The sequence below is a fragment of the Scylla paramamosain genome, chromosome 12, assembly GCF_035594125.1.
Source record: "Scylla paramamosain isolate STU-SP2022 chromosome 12, ASM3559412v1, whole genome shotgun sequence".
NCBI lineage: Eukaryota > Metazoa > Arthropoda > Malacostraca > Decapoda > Portunidae > Scylla > Scylla paramamosain.
The window spans coordinates 3,460,001-3,481,129 of record NC_087162.1 but is presented as its reverse complement, the minus strand read 5'-3'; the positions used below and the strand labels follow the sequence as shown (position 1 = coordinate 3,481,129).

The 21,129-nt window shown below is 43.5% G+C and overlaps 1 protein-coding gene across 1 annotated transcript in view; it reads left to right on the top strand.

Moving 5' to 3' along the window:
* Window positions 1-20,424, top strand: part of LOC135106083 (uncharacterized) — a 54,508-nt gene extending 34,084 nt beyond the window's left edge. The window contains exons 6-8 of the mRNA XM_064014922.1: window positions 5,384-5,511; window positions 7,041-7,206; window positions 11,002-20,424. Coding sequence (XP_063870992.1) covers window positions 5,384-5,511; window positions 7,041-7,206; window positions 11,002-11,132 — 425 coding nt within the window. The 3' untranslated portion in view covers window positions 11,133-20,424. The remainder of the gene's footprint in view (window positions 1-5,383; window positions 5,512-7,040; window positions 7,207-11,001) is intronic.
* The last annotated feature ends 705 nt before the right edge of the window (window positions 20,425-21,129 follow it).

The following is a 21,129-nucleotide window of genomic DNA, read 5'->3' as shown; positions in this document are numbered from 1 at the left end:
AGACCAACAAGGGCGGCTCCTCGACACCGCGGGGACAAACAAGCTCCTCTGACTGACCCTATCCAACCCCCACGAGGCCGAATTGTCTCCTCTCTGTATCTTATCTTCTGCGACTTATCCTTTCCTCTCCTCTCTCTCTCTCTCTCTCTCTCTCTCTCTCTCTCTCTCTCTCTCTCTCTCTCTCTCTCTCTCTCTCTCTCTCTATCGCACCGCCCAGCCTCTCCCCTTCAGATATTTTCCTTTCTAGCACTCTCACCCGCACTGCCCCTCTCACGCCCCCTGGAGAGACAAAACACGCTTTCCTTGGAGGCCTCGCGGAACTGCGCATTTACAACTGTGGGTTTAAGGTTTTAGTGGCGAGGCTTTCTTTGGGAGAGTGACAGATGCTCCTCGTCAGTTTGTCTTCTGCCCTGCATGCCTTTTAAGAGGGACTTCAGAAATTAGTTGTGAGAGGAAAGTGCAATGGAGTGTGTTAACTGTAATATAAAGAGAACGTTATTATTACTATTTTTTTGAAGATGGAGGAGTGTGTGTGTGTGTGTGTGTGTGTGTGTGTGTGTGTGTGTGTGTGTGTGTGTGTGTGTGTGTGTGTGTGTGTGTGTGTGTGTGTGTGTGTGTGTGTGTGTGTGTGTGTGTGTGTGTGTGTGTGTGTGTAGAAGTAATAGTAGAAGTAGTAGTTAGATGAGTAGGTGAGTAGGTAAGATGTTCAGGTAAGGTAAGGAAAGTAAGATGGGGCAGGTAAGAAGTACAGAGGTAGGTACGTAGATAGGTAATTCAGGTGTGGTACAATAGCATGAGATAAGATAAGGTACAGTAAGGTAAGATGAAGGGAAGTAAGATGAATTAAGTTAAGTTAGTTGAATGACACTAGATTGGGATTGTTTTAGGTTAGGTTAAATTAAGTTAAATTAAGTTTAATTAAATTAGGCTATATCATGTTGGGTTAGATAAGGTTAGGTTAGGTTGTCAAATTAGGTTAGGTTAGACAAGGTTAAGTTAGGTTAGGTTAGATTATGCCAGGTTAGGTTAGGTTCTCAAATTAGGTTAGGTTAGACTGGGTTAATTTACGAAGGGTTCTAAGGGTTCTCAAGTCAGGGTCTCAAAACAAGAACTAAGGCTAACTGAGTGAATATATGTATGATCTTTTCAAATACATCAGCATACCCACACCGCAGCGCTGCCCAAAACTACACGCATTCATATTCTTTTTGGGAACAGAGGAAAAAGAAGCAAACAAAAGTTTTCTCACCTATCATGTTTATTTATAACTTATTGAACCGAGGCCTTGAAGGAAGTGGGAAATGAGAGAAAAGAGTAAAGGAAGGGAGGAAGGAAGGAAGAGAATATAAGTTCACTAGCACGAAAGTTGTGTTAGTAGAGAATAAGAAGTAAGAAAACAGACGAAAAGAAGCTTAAGTCAAGAGAGAGAGAGAGAGAGAGAGAGAGAGAGAGAGAGAGAGAGAGAGAGAGAGAGAGAGAGAGAGAGAGAGAGAGAGAGAGAGAGAGAGAGAGAGAGAGAGAGAGAGAGGCAAACATAGATAGAGACAGACAGACAGGCAGGCAGACACAGGCAGGCAGGCAGGCAGGCAGGCAGACAAGCAGACAGACAGCCAAAAACATAGAAAAAGAAGGGAAGAGAAATGTGTACCAAGATAAATATAATGAATAAATAGAAAAACAAACAGGGCAGGAAAAAAAAAAAAACGTTCATCTAGATTAGTTTACCACATTACAACTAAGTGACTCACGCCTCGCTAGAAGTAGAGGAAAGGAGTATGGACAGTGAGAGGGAGTGGGAACAGAAAGTTAATTAAGTGGGTGAGGAACGGGGAGAAAATAGCGAGTGTGGGAATGAAAGTGGTAGCTAATATGTAATGCAAATACCAAGGAGGTCGTTAAGGAAAGAGCGTGGGAAGAAATAATACAGTGAAAGGCGTTAAAAAAAATATATTAGGAAGGAGAAAGGAAGCAGGAATAGATAATAAGAATGAAAATATAAGTAATAATAATGGAAAATGAAGCATGAGATGATTATTACTTAACAAAGGATGGGAACTGAAAGACATACCAAAGGCGGAAGTGAAAAATAAATGCTGAGAAGAGAAATAATAACTGAGGAGAGAAGAAAGAGCTGGTAGAAAATAATGTAAGAGAAATAAAAGGTTATGATGTGATAAACAAGCGGTGAAAGGAGTGGAAAAAAAAATACTGAAAAATTAAATAACGACGAAAGTGAAGGAAGAAAACAAAAACGAAGGCTGAATGATAACAGAAAAAAGAGAAAACTTCCATAAAAAAATATAATTAAAAAAAGCTGCAAAGGGAAGCATGAAAAACAGTGGAAAAAAAAATAATTTGAAAAAAAAAGAAGAATGAAAAAAAAAAATTGAGAGGAGAATAAATGTTAGCAGGACAGAGAGAATATTTACTGCAGAAAGAACGTGAAAAGAAATACATGTTAAAAGCTGGAATGAGGAATCCGTACTGAAAAATGAAGTAACAAGCAAACTTGGGCAAGACACACGAGGAGGGGCAAGACAGACAATATTTATTCCAAGAGATAACGCAAAAAGACAAAAAAAAAAAAAAAAAGCAGGAGAGTTGTAAAAGTAGATGAAGCGAAGGAAAAGTAGTGAGGGAAACTGCAAAACTGAATAATAACCAAAGTGCACAGCGAGGAAGAAACGAACACAAGCCGGAGAGTGAGTGATTGCCGGCGGGACAGAGGCCAGTGACATTAAATTCGCTTGCGGACCGATTTTTGCGGAAAGAAAATAACATTGAGAGCAGCGAAGTGAAGTGCACTGACCTCAAGCGTGACGATAAAAACAATGGATCTTTCACTTTGCATTTATTTTTCATTCTGTGCCAATGAGGTCGTGTGACATTATAATTTCCTCTCTGCTTTATTATATTTACTTTGTTATGTCTTTATTATTTATTATTTATTTTTTGTAGTTGGTGATTCACTCTTGACAGAGAGAGAGAGAGAGAGAGAGAGAGAGAGAGAGAGAGAGAGAGAGAGAGAGAGAGAGAGAGAGAGAGAGAGAGAGAGAGAGAGAGAGAGAGAGAGAGCAAATACACTTACGTACATACCCCGCTCACACAAGCACACACACACACACACACACACACACACACACACACACACTTATACATACAATTTCATATGTGTAATTCTCTACTTCTGGGAACCTTGTTGATCACTTTCCCTGAACATTAATAATCCTGCGGCGAGGAAGATGGAAGGAGAGGAGGGAAGGGGAAAAAAAAAAGGAAGGAGAGCAAGGAAGAGGAGAGGAGAGGAGAGAGAGGGAAAGGAAAAGAGAGAAGAGGAAAGGGAGGGAGAGGAAGAAAAGATCTTATTCAACACTTGACTCTTGACTTTGGGGAACAGAAAGGGGAAAAGCTCACTCAAATATCATTCTGCTTCTAATACTTGAGATGATAAAGTAGACTCTCTCTCTCTCTCTCTCTCTCTCTCTCTCTCTCTCTCTCTCTCTCTCTCTCTCTCTCTCTCTCCCCAACCTCCTTTAAATTCGATTAGTGGCGTGCCCTAAGTTTCTCTATAGAAGTATTAATGTGACAATACTTTCTCCCCTCCCAACTTTACACGGCTTTGAAATCTATTGGTAAGTTTACAAGGTGGCACAGGGAGACACAAACAACCTTTTCATTCACAATCAAACCAGAATACTGCCTTGCTTCACCAGTACCTTTCATTCGTGGTGGAAGAGGCGTGACGAAGAGGGAGGAGGAATCAATGTAAAGTAAAACTGAGAAGAAAATTGATAGATTGACAGACTAATTGTGCTTAATATGCCGCTACACCCGGGTCATATGGCGCCGACTAGGACAGGGAGCATTAACTGAGAATTGAAGGGACGAAGGTGACTAAAGAAGGTAAGTAGCTAGGTAGAAAGGGAGTTTAGGTAAAGGGATTGGGAAGTAAGAAAGGGGTGGAAGGAATGGGAACGCCAACACATGTCTGCTGAAGAAGGAACACCTGTAGGTTCTGAAGGACGAGAGAGAGAGAGAGAGAGAGAGAGAGAGAGAGAGAGAGAGAGAGAGAGAGAGAGAGAGAGAGAGAGAGAGAGATTCATGAGTGGAAAAATCTGAACACAAATCATGAAACGCAAACTCGCCGAGGTAATTCTGGTCATATTTTTTCATACATATATTTCTTTCATGTTTATTCACAGTCTCCCTCAACTGTTCGCTCTGCACTCGCGCCAGAGAAATATGAATGTAAATGGAATGCAAAACGATCCAAACACAAACACATTTCTTCACATCTTTATCTCATCAGTGTCTGACTTTTAAAACACTCTTAAAATCCGGCTTTTGTTCGCTTTCTATAACTATCCAGACGCAGGCAGCCAGGAAGCGAGCAATGGCCTTTAGGAACGTGTATACATTATTCCCCCATTCATTAGTTATCTTGCTGCATTGTGAGTCTGAAAAGGTATCTTCGAGAAGCTCTAAGTATGTGTTTCATTTTCTGGCTCTCATGTTTCACCGGGATAACGAAGGGAAAAAAGGAGTACCATTCGATATGTAAGAAGAACACTTAAGATGGATGATGTCCACGGATACAGGTGCATAGAAGCAAGAATTAAATGGTGTGTGTGTCTGTCTGTTTGATGGTCCAGTGGTGAATGTACGCGCGCACACACACATGCACACATTCACAGTCTCTCACTCCCTCTTTGAGTAGCGAAATTTGACCAGTGCGCGTCACAAGAACAAGAAAAAAACCAGGACAATACAACAACAGGGGTAAACAAATCTCCAGCAATCCACGACAGCAGCAGGTGGCGGGAATGTAGAGGGAAATTTGGGCTAAATGAGCTGTCAGGGGAAGGGAAGAAGACTCGGACCTCGAAATAGTTTTCCGAATATTCCAGTCAGAGAGAGAAGTTAGTGCCGGGAGTTCAATATTGGAAGGTCATTGTTGTCCTGAAGGTGTGTGTGTGTGTGTGTGTGTGTGTGTGTGTGTGTGTGTGTGTGTGTGTGTGTGTGTGTGTGTGTGTGTGTGTGTGTGTGTGTGTGTGTGTGTAGATGACAGGAAAGACCGTAACAGTCCAATCAGTCAAGGATATCACAACACACACACACACACACACACACACACACACACACACACACACACACACACACACACACACACACACAAGAAGTTACACTGTTTGGAAAGACTTATGATCGTCTTTGGATTTTTCGAAACAATGTGAAACTAAAAAAAAATCTTTCTTTCACCCTTCTCTGTCCCCAACCCGTTCAACATCCTTACACTTCATCCCCTCACCCCCCTTCCTTCCTCTGTCTTCCTCGCACCTTCCCCCTCACCCGCTGCCCGTCCACGTCTCCTCCCATCTAACAGTACCCAGAGCGTGGATCCTGAATGCCCCTGAGATCTACGTGCACCGCGGCTCGCCCATCAACTTGACGTGCGTGGTGACCCATGGCACAGAGCGGCCCGTTTTTATCTACTGGTACCATCACGACAAGGTAAGGGCGCCACCTCAGGTGATGTGACTTTACCTGAGTTGTTTATGTCTGATTATTCGGCTTTTTGCATCAACGCTGTTATTGTTTTTCATACTTTTCTATCTTTATTTATTTATTTATTTTTGTGTGTGGTTTCCCTTTTCTTTTCTTTTTTTCTGTTCTCTTTTGTTCTAATCAAGTATTTTGGTGGGAGTTGTATTTTTTTTTTTTTATCTCATTGCTAGTTTGATTAATCTTACTTAATATCTCGTGTATTTAATGTAACATAAACGACGGATGCATAACACACACACACACACACACACACACACACACACACACACATTCACTCACTCTTTCTCAATTCTACGACTTCAAACTTTCCTTAATTACAGTTTTCTTCATTGTGTCACTCATTTCCCTCCATCAACCAACGCAGACTTTCCTCTCATTTTTTTTCTTTCTTTGATTCAGTGAAACTTTAAAATATGCAGAGTTTCTTGCAATGATTCGAATGCAACTTTTTTTTTTTTCCTGAATTTCTTCGCATGTCAAATAAATGAAATATGGAGCAATTTTGATGCGCGGAATGGATGTTAATTTGTATGTATATTTCTGCCATCTTTTATTTTCATCCCGTACTGTAGCAATTTGAATGTCATTTGAATCATGTACTAATATTTGAACGAGCAAAAATATGAAGCTATAAAGTCCATTCCCTCTTTTTATTTATTTATGTATTAAGTTATTTATTTATTCATTCAATTGCTTTATTATATTTTACTTCGCATGTGAAATCCTAATACGATTTTTTTTAGTAAGTGGGAAAAATGAAGACAAAAATATACACCTGCTGGCCACACACACACACACACACACACACACACACTATGGCAATTCCAATTACGGTGACAACTTCAATTAACTATTTTCCTCACTTACAAAAGCTCACACGTCCTATAAGTAATCAACCACGAGGCTTCAGGTGCTCGTTGGTCAATAAAAGCCTCTTCTTTCCTTCAATAATTGCTTCAGAAAAGAGTCAATGCGCCACTTCTTTCCTAAGAGGATAAGAGGATAATTTTCAAGGAACTCTGGAATAGAGCGAGGAGGAAGCCATGGAATTTTTCTCTCTCTCTCTCTCTCTCTCTCTCTCTCTCTCTCTCTCTCTCTCTCTCTCTCTCTCTCTCTCTCTGTCGGTCAATCAACTATTCATTTCGTCTTAATTCACGTAGTTTCATCTTTCTTCTCTTTTCTCATTAGCACCTTTTACGCTTATCCCATTATCATCTCCTCCTCCTCCTCCTCCTCCTCCTCCTCCTCCTCCTCCTTAAAACTCCTGAACCTCCAATCCTGCATGCTCTATTGCTCCTCCCACAACCACCAGCTGATGCAATACACCCTGCCCACTAACTTGTCTCTCATTCCAGCACCTAACACTAACTCTCTCTCTCTCTCTCTCTCTCTCTCTCTCTCTCTCTCTCTCTCTCTCTCTCTCTCTCTCTCTCTCTCTCTCTCTCTCTCTCTCTCTCTCTCTCTCTCTCCATTAGGTGATAGACTACGAAGGTCGAGGAGGGGTGAGAATACACACGCAGAACGGAAAGGACACAGTAAGCCACCTGCTAGTGAAGAAGGCCGGCCCTGGGGACACGGGGCGCTACACCTGCAGCCCTTCAAACGGGGAGCCTGCGTCGGTGATGCTGCATGTGCTAAATGGTGAGTAACAGGGAGGGGTGATGGAAGAATTAAGATAAGACATTAAGTGAAGGTAAGGGCAGGTGAGAAGAGGGCAAGGTGGAGCTGTGGTGGATGTTTTATTATGACCACTCCTACTCCATATCATTTGTGTGGATCGTGGTGTTTTCGTAGTGTCTCTATCTCTCTTACCTTCCGCTAAGCACGTCTGTGGAGAGTATGACACAAGGGAACGCTTCCAATGTTTGTTATTGGCGGTCATTTTTTTTCTTTTCTTGTAGTTTTTTTATTGTCTATGAGCGGTGGAGGTGATGGTGGTGCGCAGGTGAAGCGTGATGAGATTGCAGGAAGGTCTAAATACGGCGATGACTTTGATGACGGGAATGTAAAGGAAAGGAAGCAGGAATACGAGAGAGAGAGAGAGAGAGAGAGAGAGAGAGAGAGAGAGAGAGAGAGAGAGAGAGAGAGAGAGAGAGAGAGAGAGAGAGAGAGAGAGAGAGAGAGAGAGAGAGAGAGAGAGAGAGAGAGAGAGAGAGAGAGAGTCATACACAACCCAAACTTTGCAATGACACAAAACTAACCACGAGTTGCACTGTTCATATATTAGTGTGGATGTCAAATTTTAGGCCATTCTTTCCAACCTTTCATAAAAAAATACCCACATATGAAGCAGGACGAGGCAGTGTGATCATGGGTTATTCACTTCACTCACGGAAAATACAAAAATCATAGTTATTTTGAGGTCCAAGGGAGCTGAGAACAGGCCACTACAAACCCAATGGAAGAATATATAGAGAACAATAAACAAAAAAGAATACAAGAGAAGTAGATAGGACAGTGAATAGGGAAAAGAAAAGACGTAATAAGAGAGATATATATAGAACAGTGAATATAACAGAAATATATTAAAACAGAAGTACATTACAGAATAACGAAAAAAAAAATAAAATAAAAAAATACTTATATATTACATTACTTTATATATTAATTTTCTTTTAATGAGAAAAAACCCACTAAAAACAAACAAATAAACAAAAACAATCATAATAAAAAATGAAAATGAAGAATGTTGCAATGATATCATACTTAAGAAAAAAAAAAAGGAAAAAAAAATACATCGCTTTGAAACAAGGCTCGTGATGTTTGATCAAGTTTCTCTTCCTGCTGCCACACACACACACACACACACACACACACACACACACACACACACACACACACACACACACACACACACACACACACACACACACACACACGACCACTTCCTCTAATGGTGGCGCATCGTCTTGGGAGTAGGAAAGATATACCAACTTTTAGCAGGCCTAGGCAGCGAGGGGAGGAGGGGGAGGAGGGACAGGACAGGGAAGGAGCGGGGAAAGGGAAGGGAGAGGGAGGATGAGGTGGCTATCAGCAAGGAAATTCAAGACTTTATGGTCATTTTTGGTAGAAGCACCTTGGCCATCACAGCAGCATGGGGTGAGAAAGTGGAGGAAGAAGAGGAGGAGGAGGAGGAGGAGGAGGAGGAGGAGGAGGAGGAGGAGGAGGAGGAGGAGGAGGAGGAGGAGGAGGAGGAGGAGGAGGAAGAGGAGGAGGAGGAGGAAATTTTCTTTGTATGTCTGTTGGTTTATTCAAATTGTGTGAACATATAACCTAACAAGCGAATTTTGTTTTTCTTATTCTCATTCTTATTGTTATTATCACCGTTATTATCATGCAGCAGACCTGATTTTCCTAATGTGTACAACTTATATATCAACAAACCTAACAACGTACTTACCATTAGGCATATCTATGTTGTCTATCAATCTATATGTTCACTTAGCTCAGCCATCTGCTTATCCATCAAGCAGTCTCGTCACCTGTCAGTCTTCATACAGTTGATATAAGCGCTAATTTTGTTTATTCAATCACTTGCTTTTTTCTAGCCATTACTTTATTGTCTGAGAGAGAGAGAGAGAGAGAGAGAGAGAGAGAGAGAGAGAGAGAGAGAGAGAGAGAGAGAGAGAGAGAGAGAGAGAGAGAGAGAGAGAGAGAGAGACAAACAATCAGCGAGAAAGCAGCACTATCAAGTAACAAAATAATCACTGTTATAAATTATTTTCCGAGCGCCTCCCTTCCTTCCTGTTTCCTTCCTTCCCACCCACCCACCCACACACACACAAACACACACACACACTCACCAACTCTCCCGTCTTGTTCTCCTCTCCCCTCTTCCGCTTCTCTTTCCTTCCTCCAATCACCACCTTCCCCCTTTCCTCCTTTAGTGGATGGAGAAGTCTGAAAGTAATCATAACTTTCATTTAGTCCATAGGAAATATCTCTCTCTCTCTCTCTCTCTCTCTCTCTCTCTCTCTCTCTCTCTCTCTCTCTCTCTCTCTCTCTCTCTCTCTCTCTCTGTAGGAGCCAAAAGGACTCCCCCATCTCGTCTGTCTCTCGGATTGGACAGTCAAGGGAGACTCTTGGTCAATGGAAGCAAGAAAGGGAAGGATGGAGAGTGGCAGGAGGAGGAGGAGAAGGAGGAGGAGGAGGAGGAGGAGAGCGCCAAATGGAAGGAAGAAAGACAAATGAGAGCAGAGGTTACAAGAGAGGAAGGGGAAAAGAGAATGGAGTTTATGCAAGAGAGAGAGAGAGAGAGAGAGAGAGAGAGAGAGAGAGAGAGAGAGAGAGAGAGAGAGAGAGAGAGAGAGAGAGAGAGAGAGAGAGAGAGAGAGAGAGAGAGAGAGAGAGAGAGAGAGAGAGAGAGAGAGAGAGAGAGAGTAAAGGGAGGAGGAGATGAAGAGGAAGGATTAGGGAGACGAAAGAGGATACGAACTGGAGAGAAGTGAGCAAAAGGGGATAAAGGGGAGGAAGCAGGAAGGAGAAAGAAAGAGGAGAAGGATGGGGAAGGAAGGAGGAGGAGAAAGGGGAAGGAAGGAGGATGAGGATGAGGCCACAGAAACGACTTAATTACGTTACTGCGCAGAATAAGAGGCAGGATGTGAGAAGCGAGGAGAAAATGGCTCTCCACTCCACCCCACCCCAGAGAGAGAGAGAGAGAGAGAGAGAGAGAGAGAGAGAGAGAGAGAGAGAGAGAGAGAGAGAGAGAGAGAGAGAGGACGGGGGGAAGGGGTGAAGAGTGAAAGGAAACAGTTATTGCAATTAAGGGACCATTCTGGGTAGAAAAAAAAAGGTAGTTTCGTGAAAAATATACTTTGGATTTCCAGTGAAAAAAAAATAATGTAGCAATATGTCTGAGAATTCTCAAAGCTGTACTCCTGATTTGTGTGTGTGTGTGTGTGTGTGTGTGTGTGTGTGTGTGTGTGTGTGTGTGTGTGTGTGTGTGTGTGTGTGTGTGTGTGTGTGTGTGTGTGTGTGTGTGTGTGTGTGTGTGTGTATCTTCTTTGCTATCACTACGTAGATCAGGCATTTTATCTAGCACAGCAGGAATTACATTACTACATGTTGCACAGGGTACTCAAAAAAAAAAAAGTGTCGGGGCTTCAATTCATAACCTAATAGTAAGCCTTGAAGAACCCCTCACTCCATGCTGGACTAGTGATTGGCTTATTATGGCATTTCAGTGCAATACCTACTTCACTAATGTGGATTATCAAAATATTTCTAAATACCTTACTTTATATATATTTCCCTTTCCTCCTAACACAGTCACGTCGACCCCCTTCATGATTTACTTATGTCCGGTCCTGCACCGTGTTTTTTTCCTTCAAACATGGCACTTTCTCCATGAATATCTTTCCCTTTCCTCTCACCGCCTCCCTGATCCCCTTTACGATTCACCTCTCGCCTCACCGCTCCTCCTTCTCTTTCCCCCAGGTGAGCACCAAGCCGCCATGCAAACCAACAGGGGCACACCGCTGGCTGGTCCTCGGGGCGCGCTATGGCACCTACTGCTGCTCCTCGCTCTGCTAACAGCCCTCCCACACCGCTATGTCATGCGATTGTAACACACGAACGTATACAAAGACCAAGACGGAGGTGAGGTCATCAAGCTACGCACCTCCAAGCACTAAGTCACTTTCAAGGAAGTAAAAGCAGTGTACCGCGCTTTCTGGCCGTCAAACCCAATGCCGCAGAGTCACAACGCCCAAAAGAGGAAGGAGTTAGGTCACTAAGTCACGTCCACATCAACCCTGCAGACGCTAACCCAGGTAAACACGCCCCCAAGTCAAGGCCACACAAACTTGGCTGGCGGGCAAGGCATCACTCAGCCATCCAAAAGCCTCTTTCCAGCACTGAAATCCCTGGTGCCGCCGCCGCCCAACCCTGCAGGCACATGTCAATAGTGGCGGAAGAGGACGAGGACAAGGAAGAGGAGGACACGGAGAAGGAGAAAGAGGAAGCGTAATAGAAGAGGAGAACGAACCAGAGATCTCCGTTACTCTCTATACAGCTGACGAACGGAAACTCCAAGAGCCAAACATTGGATGAAGCAACGTGTGTGTGTGTGTGTGTGTGTGTGTGTGTGTGTGTGTGTGTGTGTGTGTGTGTGTGTGTGTGTGTGTGTGTGAGAGAGAGAGAGAGAGAGAGAGAGAGAGAGAGAGAGAGAGAGAGAGAGAGAGAGAGAGAGAGAGAGAGAGAGAGAGAGAGAGAGAGAGAGAGAGAGAGAGAGAGAGAGAGAGAGAGAGAGAGAGAGAGAGAGAGAGAGCAACACACCATGATTATTATAATCAAAGGCAAACTCCTTGCAACACTCTTCACCAAACCACAAAATGAAGCCTCGATTTTCTATCCCTTGGGTCATAAATTTTCTAGCGGAGCGTGGCAGGCGAGGAAGGAGGTAAAGAGGAGTTGGGGGGAAGGAGTGCGAAGAGAATTGTTAATCTTGTTAACCAGAGACAGCCAAGTTAATGGAGCAGCTAAAGAAGGCCAGGAAAGTGATCAAGACTGACGGCTGGAATCTCGCCTCGCTAACACAAAAGAAAAAAAGTTTTCTAACAACCAATATTTCGGCTCAAGTAAAATACCCAGAAGCTATGATGGCTTTGGAAATTCAATTCTTTTCCTCCATATTGTGAAGACAAAGACGAACCTTCAAGCAATCACTGTCTGTGATGTGAAACATTTTTTCAGACATGTAGTTCTGGTTTTTCTTTTATTTCAAGATTTGACTCAAAGAAGTTATAATGATGACAGTGAAAACTTAATTCTGGCCATTTTTTCTCTCAAAATATTTTCACAAGAGACAAAACCCTTAAGGAGTCGCTTTCTGTTACACTGACCATTTTCTCCGGCATGCAGTTCCACTTTCCCTGTTACACCACCATTAAGAAAACTGGAGGTAGTAATGTCTCGCCTGCCGGAATGAGAAAGACACCTCTTGAGCACTCCGCTTAACTTCCACCAAAGCCTGAACAGGCGGCGGAGGAAGGGTATTTTCTCAGGCATGCAATTTTGATTTTCCTTCCCCCACAAGCTTAAGAAAATTTGGCGGAGTCTCGCCTCTCAAAAGGGTGACGCCACTTAGGAGTAATGGCAAACACCGAGCAGCGAGCGGCAGCCAATCAGCCTCCCGCAGGGCAAACACAACAGCCAATCCTGGTGAGTGTGTTGCAAGCTCAAAGGTTGCCTACCCGGCTCTCTCTCTCTCTCTCTCTCTCTCTCTCTCTCTCTCTCTCTCTCTCTCTCTCTCTCTCTCTCTCTCTCTCTGCGTTGGCTGGCATTTACTGCATATGTGGGGATGTTCTGATTATCCTGACCCTCAGTGGCTGCTGCAGACTGGCTTTGACGTTCACTAAGGGACAGGACGGAGCCGCGGGAGGCCCTCCAGTCTGCCTCAGGGGGTTATAAGCCCTATTCCTGAGACTGCTTTTGGCTGCATCATCTTACTCGGCCTCTCGCCTGCCTGGCTAAGCGACTTGAAGCAACTCCGTCGTCTCAGCGTCATGCCAGAGGGAGAAATGTTTATGGCCTTGTCAGCGGGAGTCTCTGGAAACTGGCGGGGTTGAGAATCCGTGCGGCTCTGACAAGAATACGTCTGTCTGTTTGTTTGTCTGTGCGGCTCAACGAAAGCAAGAATCCCAGCAACAGAAAACGAATGGAGTGAAAGAAAACATCTGAACGTGAAACTAAGCAACATTTCAGCTTTTACACTCACACTCACACACACACACACACACACACACACACACACACACACACACACACACTAATGAGCAGTGCAGCCTTGGTCATCAGTGTAAAAATGTGTCTGACAAATCGGGATATGTGTCAGGCAAACAGACATCCAACGCTGACCAATGATAACCTGCGTGTGGGAGTGAGTCTGTCAAAATGTGGCGCTGTGACTGTGACATCTGGACCCTGACACCGCGAGGGACCTGTGGAGTGGCGAAATACACACCACAGTACAACCCGCGTGTAGTTGTGGCTGGTGAATATGAGTAAAATCAAGTGAATATACGTATGTCAGTGTGCGAGAGAGCCAAGTGTTGAGGTCGGGACACTGAGAGCACTGAGGACACGAGATCGAGACTATAGTGTAGTGATTTTGTTACCGTGTGGCCCTTCAGGAGGCTCTCTCATGTCCTAGTGGTGTGATTAGTGCGATTTCTACAGTATAAGATAATGTGACTCGTTTGTCTCCCACCTGCATCCTTACGAACCTTCATAATGCAGCAGTGTAAGGAAGGTGAAAGGTACTGAAGCAAACGTGTGTGTCACCTGTATCTACCTGCGCAATGGACTGAATCCCTTAAATCACCTTGTACATATTGTCTTTGATGCCAAACCTTGAAAAAGAAACAAAAGTAAATTCTGTATATATACATAAGAAAAGATCCTGCATTTATTACTCACATACAGCTAATACTATATACATACATATTCTATACTAGTTCACTATATTCAGATTTGTGTATGTATGTATGAATGAGTCTTGTACGTAAATAGCAATGTATCGAGACTAATAATAAGAATAAAAAGAACATGCGTACTATAATAAACACAGGCTGGTAAGGGACTCCGGTGGTGGTGAAGTGAATCAAAGTGTGGACGCCATAACTCCCCCGCGTGTGTGTTTGTTTGTGTTGCCGCCCAGATGAGGCTGTAGTGTTGGTGCAGGTTTCCTTTAGGCAGATGTGGATCCCTCAACTCTCTCTCTCTCTCTCTCTCTCTCTCTCTCTCTCTCTCTCTCTCTCTCTCTCTCTCTCTCTCTCTCTCTCTCTCTCTCTCTCTCTCTCTCTCTCTCTCTCTCCCGCGCCACGCCCTATGTAAAGCATTCTGTACACGCAATGCTGTGTATGTCACGCCACACAGCCACACACAGCTTCCCTCCCGCTACTCCCATCCAGCAGCTCCCCCTCCCTTCACTCCCGCCACACCCAGCCTCACCCTCCCTTCGTTCCCTCCCCCACACTCCCGTACAGAGACTATTGGTCCCCTAAATTGCATGGCCACCATAAATAACGCCAGTATCACACACCACATTGCCACCGCAACACACACACACACACACACACACACACACACACACACACACACACACACACACACACACACACACAACACAGAGCCTCCAGGAAGGAAATCAAAAGGTTACAGCACACAAGACAATATCATAAAAGTATATGCTACCTTTGAGCTCCGTAGGGCGGGACTGAAGGAGTGGTTGGGTGAAAGATCGATCCGGGAGGAGGGGGTGACGGGGACTGAAGGGGACTGATGGGACTGACGGCGCTGTGAGACCCTTATGAATGTAATATAAAAATATGCCTCGGTAAAAAGAATATGGGGTCTGCCGGCTGAATATTTAGGGGAAAATTTCATACACAAAGCGCATATAAAAAGGTTCATTGTAAAAGGTATGGGGTAAAATTGACTTGCACCAGACAGACTTGCTTAAGTTGCTGCTTTATAACGTGGGACGAGGGTTGAGGGTGCGTTGTGTGAGTGTTTGAGTCTGTAGTGATATTTCTTTAAGGTGTTTGTCCGAATGTTTGCATGTCTGAATGTCCGTCTGTATGTTTGTGAAGGTGGTTAGTCTTGTGTGTGTGTGTGTGTGTGTGTGTGTGTGTGTGTGTGTGTGTGTGTGTGTGTGTGTGTGTGTGTGTGTGTGTGTGTGTGTGTGTGTGTGTGTGTGTGTGTCTGTGTCTGTGTGTGTGTGTGTGTGTGTGTGTGTGTGTGTGTGTGTGTGTGTGTGTGTGAGACAAAAGGCTGGTTGTTGACTGAGTAAACGAGTAAATTATACTTCCTGGCATTATGAGAAGAATGTGGCTTTTATAAGCGAAAGTTGTTATTAATATCAACAACAACAACAACAACAACAACAACAACAACAACAACAACAACAACAACAACAACAACAATAACATTACCACTGTTGCTACTACTACAACTACTACTACTATTACTTCTACCACTAACACCACCACCACCACTACTACTACTACTACTATTACCATCACTACCATTACCACTACTACTACTACTACTACTGCCATAGTAAGAGCTGCGCTTCCCTTCCGCCGCCAAGAGGATAAAAAGTAACCAAATCTTTACAAAACGGAAACTCGATTTTCTTTATTCAATTTCCATTCACTCTATGAAAGAATTTAATAAAACTTCACATATCTAATCCTTGCGTAACACTCTACCGCATTAGAGGAAGAATAAAGTACTGATGTAATATGTGTGTGTGTGTGTGTGTGTGTGTGTGTGTGTGTGTGTTATAGACAAGTAGACGGACAGTGATGAACAGACAAAACGGATTCGCCTTTCATGTATTTTAAGTAAAGGGAAAAACAAAATAACGAAACGACTCAAAGCTCAAAATGAAACGTTTCCAGCATTATTCTCCTTACATTAAGTTCAGTTTTTTTTTCTTTTAATAACAGACCTAAAGATAAAAGAATACAAAGTGTAAAGAGACTATCTTTTTTTCCGGTCTTACTAGTTATGCATCTATCTCATTTTTACTCTTTCCATTCTCTTCATTTTCTTTGCTTTCATATCATTTTCTTATTTCCTTCTCTTATTTCAGCAGTTGCATTCACTCAGTCCTCGAGCGTTTTCTCATGCTATACAACGAACATTCATTTAACAGGTGCAGTCTTAGTGGAAAGTTAAGTAACCTTCTACAGTTATCTAGACGACGCTTTGTTTTTGTTTTTTTCTCCTGTTAGACATTCACTAAGTATTATAGATGATGAATTCTCAGTAGATCAGAGAAGTTAAATAGTGCAGAAAAACGCGAAATGCCGTGAAAGACCGCTGTGTGTCACCAACGATATGTTTGGGATTTATATAATTCAGCCGCTGCCATTGTAAATACCTCTCCTTCCTTTATAAGTTATCAGCACCTTTGGTTTAATGTTGTTGTTTTTTTTTTCCATCAGTTTATACCATTCAGTTTCTATTTTTCCTCTTCCATAAATTACTAGCATTTTTTTATTTTCTTTTTTTGTTTATCAATCTATATTACTCAGCCCGAGTACCTGTCTTTCCTCCTTTAAATTATCAGCGACGTTCTCTCTCTCTCTCTCTCTCTCTCTCTCTCTCTCTCTCTCTCTCTCTCTCTCTCTCTCTCTCTCTCTCTCTCTCTCTCTCTTTCATCATTGTTCTTTGTATGATTTCATCCCCGTTCCCTTTATCCATTTTCCCTTCCTCCCTCTAGTCAGTACCCCCTCCACCCACCACCCCATTCAGCAAGTCTAGTTGAACACGCAATTAATTTTCACACCTGACTCCGTTATTTGAAGCACTTCCAATTCTTCCTGTTAGGTTAGTGTCTCTCTCTTGTCTCCTCCTGGCACAAGGTAAAGACGAGGGAAACTTGAGAGGGGAGACCGGACGCGTGAAGGGAAGGCAGAGAGGTGGGGAGAAGGAAGCCAGGTAAGGGAAAGGAAGGCAGATGAAGGGAGGGAGGTGGCGTGGACCAGCAAAGGTAAAGAGTCCTCTGTGACCTTGACATCCTCACTGCCACGGTCCCCTTCTCTTCCTCTGCGATTTTCTCCACTCTCGCTTCACTTCTTGGCATGGTAGTGAGAGAGAGAGAGAGAGAGAGAGAGAGAGAGAGAGAGAGAGAGAGAGAGAGAGAGAGAGAGAGAGAGAAAGAGAGCCGTATGCGAGGGAGAGTGTGTGTGATTGTGACTGTGTGCGTGTGCGTCTCTCTCTCTCTCTCTCTCTCTCTCTCTCTCTCTCTCTGTGTGTGTGTGTGTGTGTGCATGCTACTTCCACCACTCGGCGCATGAAGACTTAAAGAGCAACACAGTTACCCAGCTGGCTAACAGAATAAAGCTAAATGGTACTGTGAGTTAAGCCTAAGCCGAGTATTTGAATGAGAGAGAGAGAGAGAGAGAGAGAGAGAGAGAGAGAGAGAGAGAGAGAGAGAGAGAGAGAGAGAGAGAGAGAGAGAGAGAGAGAGACATTATCGAACAGTTAAACAAATAACGGATTTAAACGATACGATATCAGACTAACGAACAAAAAAGTCAAAAAGGGAAAAAGGTGAGAGGAAAAAAGACAAGATTCACACACACACACACACACACACACACACACACACACACACACACAATCAACACATTGGCACTAAAAAAAAAACATACAGTAACACAAACTCCCACGAGGAAAGCTTTGTGATGCTGCCGCCGTGGTGGTGGTGGTGGTGGTGGACGCGGTGATGTAACGAACGCCACGGAACGCTAAACGCAGCAATCAATGCCCCACTAACCTTGGACTGACGGGACGAGAGTGATGTATATTTCACGGGTTTTGCAAATATAGCCTCATAGAGTGTAGGGAGGAGGAGGAGGAGGAAGAGGAGGAGGAGGAGGAGGAGGAGGAGGAGGAGGAGGAGGAGGAGGAGGAGGAGGAGGAGGAGGAGGAGGAGGAGTAGGAGGAGTTGGGTTTGCGAAGCTTTATCCCCAACACCTTCATATTTCACGTGAGAATATTTTACCGCCACAAATAAAGCATCGCCGCGGTGTTCCAGACGGCTGCAGCATTACGGACAACACAAATTTCAGGTTTAAGAGGCAATACGTTAGCGGAATAAAGCTCTCGTGGCGGTGCTTAGGGTGAGCCGGCGGCGCCACACAGGGGGAGAATAAAGTTCCGAGGGTGACAATACAAAACTCGAGCTTGATATCCGAACGACGCCCACGTCAGGTGAAGGTTAACGGAGACGGATGGAGGGATAGAGAAATGGACACAGGAATGATGAGACCGATAGAAAGGCAGGCAGATGAACAGAGCAAAAAAGAGAGGGACAGCCAGACAGATGGATAGACAGCGAAAGAAAGGGAGGGATACAGACAGACAGACAGATGAACAGAGAAAAAAAGAGAGGGATAGCCAGACAGATGGATAGACAGCAAAAGAAAGGGAGGGATACAGACAGACAGACAGATGAAGAGAAAAAGAAAGGGAGGATTAGACAAACGGATGGATGGACGTAAGAAAACAAAGGGACAGATAAATAGACGGACGGACAGACAAACGGACAGAAGGGAAAAAATGTGACGGTTGCTCAGCGTTTCCACAATGACGGATCTGTTTCAGACACAAATTACCAATACACTACACGCACAATCAGCAATTTAATCAGTAAGAAAAGCAGTTCCACGGCCGTCTTTCCTGAATACTTTATTTATGAGGAAAATGCCGCAAAATATTTCCTCAGCTTTTCGACATAAATTTGTCATGAGTCACGGGAAGTCATGCCTCAGGTCGTGATGTCCGTGGCGGCAGAGTCATGACAGACTGACTGACAGACCGACTAAAGACGTCGCATCTGGTAAACTTTGGTACCTGCTTCCGTGTTCCCTCCTTCCTGTGACTTGAATTCTTTCGAGAGGGAGGTTTCGAGACATTTATCCTGCAATTTCGGATGATTATTTTAACATCTCTTTCAGAACTGGTACCTCGGTGGACTTTTCCTCCGATCTCTTTGTTGCCTTGGCCATTGCTCTTACATAAAAATAAAAAGGATCATATAGAGCCGTAGAGAGAGTGAAGGAAGGACGTGCATCATAAAGCTCATGCCAAAAGCTCCTCCAGGACGGCACTACACCGCACACACAGGATCATATTCTGAACCACAACCCCGCCACACCCCGACTACTTTCCAAAGGCTCTACATAAACGTTGCACGGTTTTTTAAGGTGTTTCTATGGTACTAGTGACAGATTAACAAGATTTCTATATTATTAACAGAAGAAAAGCTCTTGAGAACCCGGCTAACCATCTCTGTGGCCTTTGAAAACAGTCGTGGTGAGAGAGCGGAGCGTTTCAGAATACAGGCCAGTCACTACGTAGAGGAAGAGATGATCGCTGGAATGCAAGGGTTGACTCGGAAACGCGACCCTGAAACAAAAACTGCTACACACACAGGAAGGTCATAGGTGAACGGGGACTTACACCTGCCAAAGAAAAAAAAAAAAAAAACATAAAAAATGTACTTGTAAATACTGTACTTTGATAACATGCCATTCAACGTAAAATCCACAAAAAAAAAGAAAAAAAAATATATATATATAAAATACAAAATCTGCACCAACCCAGCCAGTATCTGTCTACGCGAGAACTATAGCCACTATTACCACTACCATGCGGGGATCACCACCACCATCACCACCACTACCTCTCTCTCTCTCTCTCTCTCTCTCTCTCTCTCTCTCTCTCTCTCTCTCTCTCTCTCTCTCTCTCTCTCTCTCTCTCTCTCTCTCTCTCTCTCTCTCTCTCTCCATCTCACTTTTCTAACCCTTTCCTCCCTCTCATTCCCTTTCTCTTCTCTCCTTCCCAACCCTCTCCCTCCTCTCCTCTCCTTTCCGTTCCTCCCTTGTCTCATTCTCTTCCCCTCACTTTTCCCAGCTTTTATTTCCTTCATCTCTCGTTTCCAACTCTCTTTTTCCTCTCGTTCCTTACCTCTCTCTTATTTCCAACCAGGTTTTCCTCCTCTTTCCTTCCTCTTCTTCCCCTTCCATCTCCTTTTTTCTCCTTTCCAGCTCCCTCTTTCCTCCATTTCCCTCATTCTCTCTTCTTCTTCTTCTTCTCTCTCTCTCTCTCTCTCTCTCTCTCTCTCTCTCTCTCTCTCTCTCTCTCTCTCTCTCTCTCTCTCTCTCTCTCTCCTCCCTTACCTTCGTTCATTATCTTATGTTTCCTCTCTTTCCCTTTCTATCTCCCTTTTTTTTTCCCTACCACACATCCCTACTCTTGTACAGGTGTGTTTCAATGTACCTGTGTTTGATTCCCCATTTATATGTCTGAAATAAAGCACAGTCAGTGTTACAACCTGGACTGCAATGTATTTTTTTTATCCTCAGCCCTTTTTTTTTTTCTGAGGGGACGTGAGGGAAGTGAGGGACGCCGCGTGTGGGAAAGGTAAGGCAACGTAAGGTAAGGTAAGGTAAAAGAGAGGAGAAATGGTGTGCGAGACTTGTGTGATGTTGTTATATCTTTTTCAGTGTTATTCTCTGTTGTTCTTGTTCGTTATGGCGAGTAGTCAGGTGTTCTCTTCATATGTTGTTTTCCTTGTTATTTTGTAATAGTTTTGTTTGTTATGGGGAAGCAGCAAAGTGTAGTGTTTAATAAGTTTTTTTTTTTTTTTCTTATTCTTCTCTGCTGTTTTAGTCTGTTGTAGGGGGAGTGTTTTTTTTTTTTTTTATGTGTAATTTTTTCCGTATGTTAGTTTGTTGAGTGGAAAGCAGTGTGATATTTTGTTGTTTGTCCATTATTTCTTTGCCTTTTTAGTTTATCATGTGCAGAAACCTGAAGTGGTATTTTTCTTTTTTTTTTCATTCTTTTCCTTCGTTTGAGTTTGCCTTCTTGTGTTTGGTATTTTACTGATTAATATATCAGTTAATTAGTAAGACGTACACATTTTCGTCGTATGTCATGAAAGAAACTACGAAAAAAAAAAAAAACAGCGTACCGGTGCTGCGTCTTGAACGGCAAATTGGCAGTAATTATATTTAAAGAAGGCAGAGGAAAACACTCCGACAA